Source organism: Equus quagga, chromosome 5 (assembly GCF_021613505.1).
Source record: "Equus quagga isolate Etosha38 chromosome 5, UCLA_HA_Equagga_1.0, whole genome shotgun sequence".
Taxonomy (NCBI): domain Eukaryota; kingdom Metazoa; phylum Chordata; class Mammalia; order Perissodactyla; family Equidae; genus Equus; species Equus quagga.
Genome location: NC_060271.1, coordinates 101,592,514 through 101,605,719, shown reverse-complemented (window position 1 = coordinate 101,605,719; position 13,206 = coordinate 101,592,514). Strand labels below are relative to the sequence as shown.

Sequence of the window (13,206 nt, the reverse complement as noted above, 5' to 3'; positions counted from 1 at the left end):
CTTGGCCTTATAGAGCCTTGCCCATATTTGGGCTGGACAGGACAACTTAGTGCAATATCAAGTGCTCCTTGTGTCCACAAGGGCAGCTAAGCTACCAGGTCAACAGAGCTGCTTCACACTGTCAACTGCTCTGTTCCTGTATTCAAAATGCCCAGGGAGAAGGCCTCTTCCCAAAAGGCATGTGTTTGATTATGTATGGTCACAGACATTAATGAGACTTACTGGGTGATCATTTTGCAATATATATAAATGTTATATGTCGACTATACCTCAATTAAAAAAAGATATTTGTTTGACATGACATCACAGGCTTCAGAATAAGAGTCTTCAGGTGCATATCACTCATCACTGATCCACAAATTATGAACCAGGAAGAACACTGGGAGGAGTGAACAGGAAGATCAACTTATAGTTACAACATTAAGATCCATTCTCAGTTGAGGACCAGAAAGAAACAGAGAAAACGCATTTCAGAAATGAAGTTGTCAGGCAAACAGGACTTGAGTTATATGACTTTTAAGGAACTTACTGTACTAAAAAGATCTATGTACCAGTTGGAATGCTGCATATTTCAAGAACAGCAAACCATCAGGCAGAATGGTCAATAAACACAGCCCAATCTATCACTTTGTAAGGGACTACTATTACTAAGGTGATCATATGATTTATTATCCCAAATGGGGCATTTCGGGGATAAAAAGAGGCACTATGAAAAATTATGCCAGGACAAGGAGTGTTTACCAGGACTGTTCCAGGCAAACAAGCAGGTACCCTCTTTAGTAACCATCTTCCACTCATTACACGTGGAGAAAACCAGGTACTCATTCGGTCATGCAAATGACTCCATTAGGCAAATCAAGAATAGCAGCCAGAATGGACAAGTCACCAGTCCAATGTGAGCTCTATTTAAAGCATTTTTACCCTGAATGGTTAGGTTTATACTTACTACCTGCACTGAATAACAGTACAGTTAAGAGTTACCAGCTTTATCTACTTAGTTCTCTAGCCCCTACACACCTGATCTTCAATATTTAGGAAGGCCATTTCTATCCCCATTTGGAGTTTAATCCTGATGCTTAAGAAAGAATGTACTTTTCTGTGCTAAATCAAACAGAAAGTCTTTCTTCAAATTTCCAGAGGCTTCCTTCTTCCCCAAAGGCACAATTGTTTTATATGAAATACACATGAATATTTGCCACGTCTTCTGTAATCAAAATTGACTCCTAGGTCATTCACTGAATCAACATAGCAAAAACAAGATCACTAGCCACAAAACTTTATTGTAGGGATCAATACATATATCCTTCTGAGAAATATTTTGAACCATTCACTTGATGGTTATGAACACATCAGGATCTGTTTTATTGGTATATTTTTGGTTTTCTTGGTGAGGGAAAATCATAAATCAAGTCTAAACGGCATGATTAAAAAAATCTATAAAAAAGGAGGATGAAATACTGCCAGCCCTACTGTGTCAAGAAACATCGTATAATTCAAATCAAGAAGATAATTCCATAGAAGTCCAGCAAGGCATGATGGCAAGTGGAAGCGAAATAATCTGTTATACAAAATGCAAAAAGAGTCGAAGATGAATTACAAAAAATAAAGTTTTGGTCAGAAAATTATTACTACCTAAAGCCACAGAAGGATGTCTATTAGTTGCTTTCTTTAAGGGGAAAAGAAATCAAACTGTTAGTTTTCTATTTATTCAGAAGGAAAAATAAGGTAAGTGTTTGGAAAATACTTCTGATATTAAGTGAAGTCTTCCTCAACTGCAATCTAGAATTCACAACCATCTGACATTCTTGCCAATCTGCAGAAACAGGGAAATAAAATCAGTGTTTGGCCTTCAGTGGGACACTCACAACACCCGAAGGAGGTCCAGAGTAATCCTAGATCGGGGGATGTCAATGTTGAGTACTTGGACTTCCACTCTTTCTCCAGGGCCCAGTCCAAGACTCCTTCTCTTCTTTGTTTTAGAAAGTTTTGCTTCTGTTACATTTCGTATGGGAATCAGCCCTGATCTCCCCACTCCTATATCCACAAAAATTCCAAACAGAGTGGCATTCTCGACTTTGCCTGTAAGGACTGTCCCAACCTGTAGGTCTTCCAAGCAGACTATGCTTCTTTTGAAATCAGGCTTATCAAAATCTACAAAAAAAAGGGAAAAAAGACAGTTAGCGTAAATAACATGGCACTGTACTTCCTAGACACAACATAAATTAGTGAATAAGTATTTACTACATATCAATTATGTGCCCAGATCAGTATTAAGCATTGACGGGGGACACAAAAGGAGCTGGGGACACAGGCCTGCCTTCAGGGAAAATGCATCTTAGTTGGAGAAACAGCATTTACACAACAGAAACAATTCAAGAAAATTTACTCAACCTCTTCTTCTCAAACTATCTCGCCAACCTGTGAACATGAGCACTATACATAAGGATGAGAAGAGTAATGAGTCTTTTTTCCTCTTTATGAGGAGGTGATGAGAAAATATATTTGTTCGACGAATATACAAGACTAAATCACAAACAGTGAGAAAGTAAGACCCTTGGAGACAGAAGATTGGGAGTTTTCTTCCAGTGCCTGAATTCTCAAACTGTTTAAACACGGTAGAAAGTACATCAACATTTGGTCAAATGTGAATGAAATTCAAATGTTCTCCTCTCACTACCCTTCACAAATTTGGAACTCAGGAATCAATTCCTATTCATTTTAAATATATTTATTCAGTGAAAATTTACGGATTCTTGATTATCTATGGCTCAGAAACCCAGACCAGCTAGTACCTAATCTTCTTTCTCCTCTTTCAATTCAATTCATCAAGCATTTATTAACTCCTATTATCTCCTGGCCAGGCACTCTGCTGGGTGCTTGAGACACAAAGATGAGAATGCACAGATCTCTGCTCTCAAGTTCCTTACAGCCCTCTTTTCTTGTGCACCCCAGTGTAGACTTCTCTGTTCATTAATGCTATCCCTCAAAAGGTGGGCATAAAGCATGCCAAGGAATCATTATGGCTCTAGTTAAAAAAAACAAAAACAGGGGCTGGCCCTGTGGCCGAGTGGTTAAGTTCGCGCGTTCCGCTGCAGGCGGCCCAGTGTTTCGTTGGTTCGAATCCTGGGCGCAGACATGGCAATGCTCATCAGACCATGCTGAGGCAGCGTCCCACATACCACAACTAGAGGAACCCACAACGAAATATACAACTATGTACCGGGGGGCTTTGGGGAGAAAAAGGAGAAAAATAAAATCTTTAAACAAAAACAAAAACAAAAACAACAAAGGTTTTATGGGGGAGAAGGTTAGAACTAACAGTTTCAACGGGACTTTTGGATTATCTATGATTCCTTTTATCCATGCTCTTCTTGGCCGCCTTTCCTAGGATTACTGAATGTTGATTCTAATAACAAAGAACACATTCTGTGCTTGGATCTCCTTTTACTAAGACCTCATTTTCCCCTCCACCCATTCCAGTTCCTTTTCCTCCACAGCTGTTGGCTTTATCCTGATTACTTGTTAAGGCTATCCTTTACATTTGTATTAACAACTGGTCACCTCTTTGTTCCCCTCCTCCAGTCCAACCATATTGAAATCACGATTTTTTAAAAAAAATTCCACTTTTTCCTGTAAAACAAAAAAAATCCTCTTCAAACCTCAAATCTCATATTCCTCATAAAAAAGGAATACGCTAAAACTGGCATTGATTCTGTAGAATTTCATGTAACGCTGAAGCAGTCAATTCTAAAAGTAAGAAACCTGCTGTAATATAAAATTACTCTGGGAAGGATTGTGTCAAAGCAAAGTGAAACGAAGGCATTGATCAGGGTGAGAGGTAGGATGGTCTCTGAGGCCCCATAGGCATTGTTTTTATGCTTGGAAACTCTTTTTTTTCCCTTTTTCTTGCAGAGGTGCAGCTGCTACAGACTCCCCAAGGGTTCCTGATCAGCTGCTTAGTTTAATTTTGCATGGAAAATCAGAGTCAGGAACTACTTAACATGGTCCTCAAGACAGCCTGGGCCACTGAGAAATCAGAAAATCCTCCATGGCCCATGCAAACTTTAACACTTTGATAGCCAAGGGCCTGTTGCCAGGCTGTTTCTGGTGAACCCAATTATAGAAACTAACTAGCAACCAGAGTGTTAATAAATAGAATTGATTATATCATTGAGCAAACAGAAGACAGGATAAGTAAGAGGAAAGAATGAGGCATCAAGAAAGGAAATACTTTTGAGAAAATGGAGAAAAGAAAAGAGATGTAACATAAATACTGTAATGCAGAACCTCCAAAGTACTATCTGCCCCTTCAAAATTATGACTGTCTGCCTTCCCCGGGGGATGTAGTTCTCAGACATCTTGGAAATTGTGACTTATGTTAGGGCAAAGGTCAGTTCCAAAGTATTTAAAGAGACTTATTTGAAATTTTGCTTATATAGAGAAATTTTACTTATCTACAGCCCCGGTGCATGTGTTTCTGCCCAACAAGGAGCATCATTAGATGAGGACCTCTACTTAGCTGTTGGTTGTTTAACTGAACCATCTAATTTGAGCGTTGATCTTTTGCTCTGAGTCTACACTGTAACCAGGATAATGGAGCAATCAACACCATGACAGAAAAACAAAGATGGATACGAAAATCCAGGACAGGACACCTGTAGCTAGAGCATATTTGCTAACCCTTTAATGTGGTGGTTCTAGGCAGACTACCCTTAAATCCCACCCTGCATGAGAACCACCACCCTACTTGGCATTCCTGCTCAGCAACACTCATGGGATTCATGTGAAAGGACACCACGCTTCCAGATGGAGAGGAAACAGCCACTTTGGAAGGACCACCCAGAGGCTTCTACTCCTCCACTTTTAGCATAGGTCTTACTGGGTGTTTTATTTTATTTTTCTCTGACTTTTTTTTTTTTAATTTCAAACCAACAGACAAGTTGAGGGGATAGTATAACAAGCTTCCTGGTTATGTTTTTAAATTCTCTTAAACCTTTTCAAAGAAGCATGTCTAACCACCTCCACACAGCCTAATGTAGAATGAAAGGAGCCAAGCCCTAAATATGGTATCATAAAACTGGTTATGAGACAAATGTGCAGATTCATTTAAATCTCAGGGCTTCCTATTCAAATTTCCTTGGGAAGTAGGTTATTTGATAACTTAATTCTTTCTCACCAGGTCACTGCTCTCAACCACTATGGCTGTTACACTTCCCTTACTACCTACCTGTGTTGAAAGCTGAGAGCACTTTTAATTAGAAGGAAAATCAACAGAGATAGCATCTTATTTGTGCAGTGTGTTCACTGACACAGATTCCAGGAACTTGGAAGGCTGTAATTTAGAAAGAAGATTCACTTTTTGGTTTGTGAACTGAATGCTTTACCTTGGACTTCTGGCTCCTATGAGATAAAAACAGCTTACAGAAGGATCATGAAAAATGTGTCCCTCCATGCACACAGCAGTACATGCATGAAGCATCTAGTCTAGTGTAAGGGAAAATAAGCAAGGGATGCAGAGTCTGGAGACCTGGCTTCTAGCTTTGGCTCTGGATACTACCTGCAATGACTTTGAAGGAAAGTCACTACAGTTTTCTCGTGTATAGAATGGGAGAATAATATCTGTTTTGCCTATGGCATAGGATTGCTGCCATAGGAGATAATGTGGGCTATGCAAATAAAAGTTACTGTTATTCACGTTCAATTGTTTACCTGTTCGAAAGTCAAAGCTTTCAGGCTGATTGAGACCATCTATGATGACTTGTAACGTGTGAACAGTTGTTCGCAATCTTTCTGCAATTTTCTCTATTCCTTCCTTTTCAAGGAATGAATTTATTTTTTGTTGCATTTCAGGCTTTCCAATCTCACACAGTGTCCCTCCAACGAATGATAAAAACCTGTAGGGGGAAGAAAAAAGCCCAACTCTTACTAACAATATTACTTATTTTCCAATCTTCTTATACAGGTCACCTAAAATTCATTCATTTCAGATCCATGTATCAACCCATCATTCCATTTTTATTGAAAATCTACTGGGTGTCCCATGCTGTAATAGGTTATCTGTCCTGGAAAAAAAAGGGAGCGGATGGATTTAGGTTCTTGCACTATTTTCCAACAAAGCACCTGCTTAGAATCAGCATTAGAAATGCTTTACAGTGTAATGTTGATTAGAGTTTAGTGTCATATAAATTTTCCAAATAAGGATACCTATATTTATCTCATGTTTTCTAAAATTTCAGTTAGGAAAACTTATTTGAATTTAAATTCGCTAATAGGCAAACAATGTATTGATGATATCAAAATCCAGCAAAACATTGAACAAGCATTGCCAGCTTTTGACAAATGAATGACTCTATTCATGTACTATATCATTGCTTTTTACTTTTGTGTACCCATGATGACAGTGTTATCTGTGCCGCATACTATCAGCCTCATAATTCTCAAATTCCATCAATAGTCAAGCCTCATATGAACTAAATTATATCAAGTATATTTAGTATTCAGAGTCAGCAGAAAAAAATATGGGAGGGAATATCAAAAAGAAAAAGTCATTTCTTCCAAAATAGAAGACTTCAATTATATAATCTTAAGATGAGTATTATCTTTATGTACTTTATACATTATATAGCTGCAGTATTTACAAAATAAAAACATCTCCTCTCTCAATTTTCCTTTGTTTTATCATTTCCCTTGCTTGCACAGCTGCCTCTCAATTACTTAGCTTTGGAGTCCAGTAATAAGTTAATTAAGAAAAAAAAATTAAAGCATTAAGATGCATTTCCCTTTAATTTCATTAGTATATTGGGCTGTGGCTTACTTTCTTGACATTCCTTGGCTGGGTATTTTTCTACATCATTAAGTTCCATTTTCTATGATTAATGGCACTTTAAAAATGTCAACACAGTAATCAGACAGCTAGTGATACTAATGCCCTCAAATCCTTTCCTCTAAGGATGTCTCTGGAATACAAGAAGGGAAAAAGCAAACTGTTGGACGCTTGTCTATAATCAGAATTGGGATGCATCCCATTTGGCAGGTTGCTACATCATCATGAAAAGAATGCTTGTGATATCCATTTTTTTTTTTTTTTTTTTGCATTGTTGTGTTCAACCAGAAAAGGCTTCTTCAGTGATAATCCAGTGCTGATGATATGGTATCCGGGGAAGAAAGTTTTCTTCTCTCTCATTTAACTAGGATGTCTCTTTGGGTGTAAAAGTACAACCCTCCTACTTTTCCACAGCCATATTTTCAGTCAAAAACAGATTCTCCAAAATCCAATTAATTCTCTTGAGCGCTTATTTTGGTTAATGGTCTAATGAAAGACCAAGGAGTTGGTGCTTGGTCTCCCACTTTGGGAATGCACTTCCATCCAAACTGGTGGCCAGTGAGATACACTGTTAAGTCTGTGTGTCTGTGGCTTCCCCAGCCCCACGGAGGCAGCTGGTATCTGTTAGCGCTGATGGATGGGCAGTAGCACGTAAAGGCCCTGGTGACAGGGAACAGCTGCTGGAGCTCTGACTGACAGGGCAGATGACACATGCCCACAGCCAACTTCCTTACACAATTTTCTAAATAATGCATGTCCTGCTGAGTAGGCTTCCCTGGTATTCACCGTCATGGCTCGATTGGTCTGCAACTGACTATTCAGCACAATATCTTTCAAATTCCCAAGATTCTGGCTTACAATCAAGTGGTAAAACACCAAAAAAGTGTATTCATAGGCTATAACCTTGAATAGTATTTTATAATTAATAAAAGTAACCAGCGGGCAGAAACTTCCCAAAGCGCTGTACAAGTTTTGGCCTCAGTAACAAAAACACTGGCTCGGGAGGCCACTTGGAGTCTTAAGGTTGTGTGTGTAACTAACTGCTACCAAAGTCACTTCCATATAAAGAATTCTGTTTATAGTGGTTGCAGATGTAAGAAGAAAATTGGTCTGTTTAACCTGGGGTGCATATTTCATATATCGTTTTCACACATAAGCCTGAGGGCACTGGTAACTGAAATCAATAAAAAAGGACCAAATTGTTCTCCTAGCTAATGCTTCATATTGATCAACTCTATTTTTAAATGACTACAGAACAAAGTCAAATGCTTCTTTATTTTGAAAACTTTCCTAAAGTTACAACAGGCTTACAGAAAAAGGAAAATAGCAAACAGAAGGGGACTATAAAATGAACCGGGAACAGCATTCAGACTGACCTCTCCCTTATTGGATTCAAATATATTCAACTACAAATGATAGGAAACAATATTTTACCCTCAGTAGCGACTCAATAAACGTGTTCCTTAAACATCTTAAGAAATATTTATCCTACGTATTCTGAATTTTCACTCGAGTGTGATAAGTAATATCTAATATAAAGTTTCACTTTAGAATTGAGTATAAGTAATACTCAATACAAAGTACTTTCTGGCTCAAAAGTACCATACAAAAATATACATTATGAAACTTGGAACACAGAATGTGAGTGAACACGTATTAATAAATATGTGTCAGGTGTTATGCCAGTGCTTGACAGATGTTCTCATTTAATCCTGACAATAATTCTAAAAGGCAGGTATCATGTCATATAGAAAGGGAAAGGTGAGGGTCAGAGAGGTTGAATAACTTGCCCAAAGGCCACACAGCTATTCTCACTAAATGGAGTTTTGTGCCATACGCATCTGTGTGTATCTGTTTATAACTGCAGTTACGTAAAAATTAAAATGCTATATTTGGTTAAGATATAAAACACAATACTTTTGGTAACATTTCACTGACACAATTTAATGGCAGATTAAACATTAGACAGTTAACTCTGATAAATCCCACAAATAAATTATTAACTATACACCTTTGAATAGACAATTCTCTCAAAAGTCAATGAGTTGTTAGAGTCATAGTTTCATTTTCTCCACTGTCTCTGCATGGCTTTTTCGGTTTGCGAAGGACTGCTGTCTGAGCTGCTGTTTTTATTTAATATGTAATTTCATCCATCTTACTTAAAGTAAGAAAGTAGCATAAATGCAACAAATAAGCACATCATGTTCTTTTAGCACACATCTGCACAAAGTTAAAATACAGACCTTGCAGTGCAGATAATGCGTGTTTTTCAAACAGTATGCTATATAACCTAAAATCACTGGTATTCTCAACAGAAACTTATTACAAGTGCCAGGTTTTTCCCCTCAAAGAATAAGAAAAGTCTTTGTAAGATTTTTCTTGAAAAATAAAAAATTCTCCAGATTCTTAAGACCTCAGATACAGCCATTCTGTTTTATGTAATCATTTCCAGCATTGAGGAAAAAATTTAGGAGCCCAGGACTTGGTTCATTACATTAAAGCAACATGATACGCCACGGAGCACAGAAGAACCATGGTGATGCAACTCCATCACTTGAAAAACAACTTCATATTAGTGTGCACTTTGTGGGCCAAACACGGAATTTATAACTCGAAAAGAACACGTTGCCAGGGCCACGTCCTTCTAGTTGCCTATCCAGTCTCGACGCTTTTAAAAGGGACTTTCGATACTCTGGTTTCTCTTCAGAGCATATAAATCTTTCGCCTTTTATTAAAAGAGACTTTCGTATTTGTTTATTTTTATCCATTAGTTTTACTCAGTTGTAAAGTAATTACACCAATAAAACAAGAAATGCAAGAACACGGTCATTTTAGAAATAACAGGTACAGATGAAGCAGGTCATATTTTGTGATATAGGTAGACATCCAATGATTTAAAAAGAGAGCTTACACTCTGAGAGAAAATCTGGCCTTCTTAACTGTGATTGTAGATTAAGCAGTGGGACACAAAGGAAACTTCAGTCATAATCTGTTACACTAAAACCCACAGATACTATATGTATTTTTAAATGTGCTGCACTTAATATTAAAGATTGAATATAAATCCCAACATGGCAAAGGAGAAAAACTTGCTAGTCCTTTTCCACTATCTCTGGGAGCTGAATTTACACAGGTGAGCATGTGGCAGTGCACACGGAGTTTAGCTTAGACAAAGCATGCCGGCTTTCCCACATTTGCTGTTTCAGCAGTCAAATGAAAGGGGCAGCAATGCGAACTGCACTTCAATCATCATCAAAGAATCTTTTCAAATGTGTAAGCTCTTTGCTAAACTGAGACAGTGAACTAGGCCAGAATCCTTAAAAATCTTTGCTGGCGCAAAAGCCACAAGCAACGGTAAAGTCAAGTAGAGAGCATTTACAGAGAGGCCCACCGAACAACCTAGTGTACTGTAGAAGCTAGGAGATGTCTAGTGAAGATAATATTTAAATAGCTTTTCTTAGCATATGATCAGCCACAGAAAGTTACAGCAAGTAATTTTTCACAAGAAGGTACAGCTGACTGGCTTTTGAGAACTTACATACTGCGCATAAACTTAAAAAAAAATGTAACCCTTTCAGAAAGGGTAATGGGGTTGTTCTGAAAGCCCTCACAAACTGTGATCTGAGAATATAGTTTTCAGTGGCATGCAGCTATCTGGGAGGCAGCGGGGGCATTTTCAGCATCATTGGCTTGGTACCATTTGGAGTGTCTTTGGAGTACCTTCTGCATCTAAATACACTCCTGCATCTATGAGTGGCAGAAAAAACAAGAACTGAGAAACAGAAGCTGTCACAGATTAAGGAATGTAGTTTGTCTTCCAAAAGACTTGGTTTATAAGCATTAGACTGTTACCTGCTGCTAACTCCTGAAGAACTTACTAAATGTTTTCTTCTTTTTCAAAGGTCTATTAGACATGCATAGAAACTGGATACTCAATGCATGTTGCATTAACTGTATGGAGGAGAACGTATCTTTAGAAAGCTGTTTTATTTTAGCAATTTAGTATAGGGAACTAACTTTGTAAAAAAAAAAAAAAAAGCCAGTTAAAATGTGCTTACACAGAAATCCTCTAAAAATTTAAGATTTAGGATGATTTTCTCTTTAGAAATAGTTGAAGACATTGCCAAAATGTCTAAGATCAAACAAAACATCTAAGATCAGTGCCATAAGGAATAAGTAGCATTGATTTTTAAGTAGCTTTTCCTATTTCAGAACCACTTGCTAAGTATGATATACTTTGTGATTATAATATAATTAAAACTATATTTTATAAAACCTAAATGTATATACATACACCTCCAAATGAGTACGAGTATACAAAATCGGAAGGCATCATGTCTTGGAATGTTGTGATTATTGCTCTAAAGATTTCTAAAATCCTGTTTTAGGAATTACCTTAGGAATAAATTTACAAGTGACAAAGCAAAGGCAGTTTTTTTACACTTTTAAAAACAACAACAAACCTGCTCCTCAATAAAAAGAAGCAGAAAAAAAACCCAACAACCAAATATTACCCAGCTTGATCATCTTCTTTCCATTGAGTTGGGTTGTTTTAAACACACACACACATGACACACAGTCAAATGATAAAGATTTGCTAAAATCAAGGCTCTTCAAAGGAATGTGACAAAATGCTGAATCCAATTAAAAGTAATTTAGGAAAGTATATTCATTTCTTCATTAAGTATTTATTTATTATGGAAGATGACTGAAAGATAACAGAGCCTTTGCTGTGAATGAGCTTACATTCTAATTCTAAGTAACAGCAGTATATTGGAATAAATAATCTTTCACTTAGATCAGCTTTTTTAGAGGTAAGCTCTTTGTGTTTTTTTTTGGTGAGGAAGATTGGCCCTGAGCTAACATCTGTGCCAATCTTCCTCTATTTTGTATGTGGGACGCCGCCACAGCATGGCTTGACGAGCAGTGTGCAGGTCTGCACCAGGATCCGAACCCATGAACCCCGGGGCTGTTAAAGCGGAGTGTGTAAACTTAACCACTACACCACTGGGCTGCCCCAGAGAGGTAAGATTTTACATGTAGATAAATATAGATACTTTGAAAGTGCTCAACAGAGATGATTTCATTTAATTCTCTCAAAAATTTATTGTGGATATAGATTTTCAGATAAGGGAATAAAAACTCAGATAGATTAAGTGACTTGCCCAAAGTCACACAGCTGGGACCAAAAGGTTGCAGCTAAGGTAAAGTGGTCATCTATCACCTCTTCATCAGCACTCCTTACCCCTTTACTTTGGGGGATTTTCAACGCAGACAGAAGATTTAGATCTCAGATAAAATTTGGCACCCAGGACCACTGCCTGGGAGCAATTTATTATTATTTTTTAAACCAAATTCAAAAGAAAAAGTTTGGCTCTTTTTGAGTTACTGAATAAGAGTTGGACAAAATTAAGTTAGTGGTTTCAAAGGCTGCAGACTCTCTACAGCTCAAAAACACTGTGTTTAGAATTCATATAATTTAATTTACTGGCTGTAAAGCCATAACGTGGATTAGTGCCTGCGAATATTTGAAAGAGGAGGGCAAATAAAGAAGTGGTGCTCAAAAACACACAGGCTTGTGATGGCGAAGCTGAAATTAAATAGCTCCGGCACTACTAGAGGATAGAGCCCGTGTATTAGGGTGAAGGGCTTTCTTCCTTGGGAAGCAAGTTTTTAGTATGAATTCCATCCCGTCAAGGAATCCTTCTTTCAAGAAATCTGAAAATGCTTCACATCTGCCATTTCCACAAATCCTCTGGTTGTCCTCTGAATGGGCAGAGCCACTTTTATTTCATTTAAAGAGTGGGCGATTGAAGTCAAAGTAATTTGCTTATGGTCACACCGAGAATCAGAAGACAGGCTGATTAAAATCCATAGCTAGCCTGGGACAGGAAGGGAGGGAGGGAGATAATGGGAGACTAAATCAATACCCTGCTGAGTTTCAGGCTCCAGACTGAGTGATCTAGACTTGGAGAAGAGAAGGAGAAGGGCAAATACTCTGGAGATGGAAGAGACTGAAGCAAGCACAACTTTAGGGTTGGCTGGCAACTCTCTCTCACTCCTCTACTGGGTACTAACAGTCTGCTGCAGGTATGTATGGGAGAAACCAGTGTTTTCTCCAGTTCTAAGATCCCGTGTTAATTTTAAATAACAATGTTAAATGCCCCAAATTATATCTGGATCACATGGTAAAATAATTTAATTTTTTCCTGGGAGACCAACAATTGTAAACCACCCTCCCTTTTTCTTTTACAGGTCAGCTTGGCAGTCCTTTTCAGTCACAACTAAAGTAACAGCAATAATAAGGATAGCAACAATAGCTCACTCTGTCCCGGGTGCTAAGAACTCATGTCACTGCATGAGATAGGTACTATCTCTACCCT

General features: G+C 37.9%; 1 protein-coding gene across 1 annotated transcript in view; it reads right to left on the bottom strand.

Moving 5' to 3' along the window:
• Nucleotides 1–1,268: 1,268 nt before the first annotated feature.
• Nucleotides 1,269–13,206, bottom strand: part of SRBD1 (S1 RNA binding domain 1) — a 206,004-nt gene continuing 194,066 nt past the window's right edge. Inside the window, exons 20-21 of the mRNA XM_046663508.1 lie at nt 5,710–5,894; nt 1,269–2,151 (exon numbers count right to left, since the gene is read on the bottom strand). Of these exons, the coding sequence (XP_046519464.1) occupies nt 1,862–2,151; nt 5,710–5,894 (475 nt within the window). The 3' untranslated portion in view covers nt 1,269–1,861. The remainder of the gene's footprint in view (nt 2,152–5,709; nt 5,895–13,206) is intronic.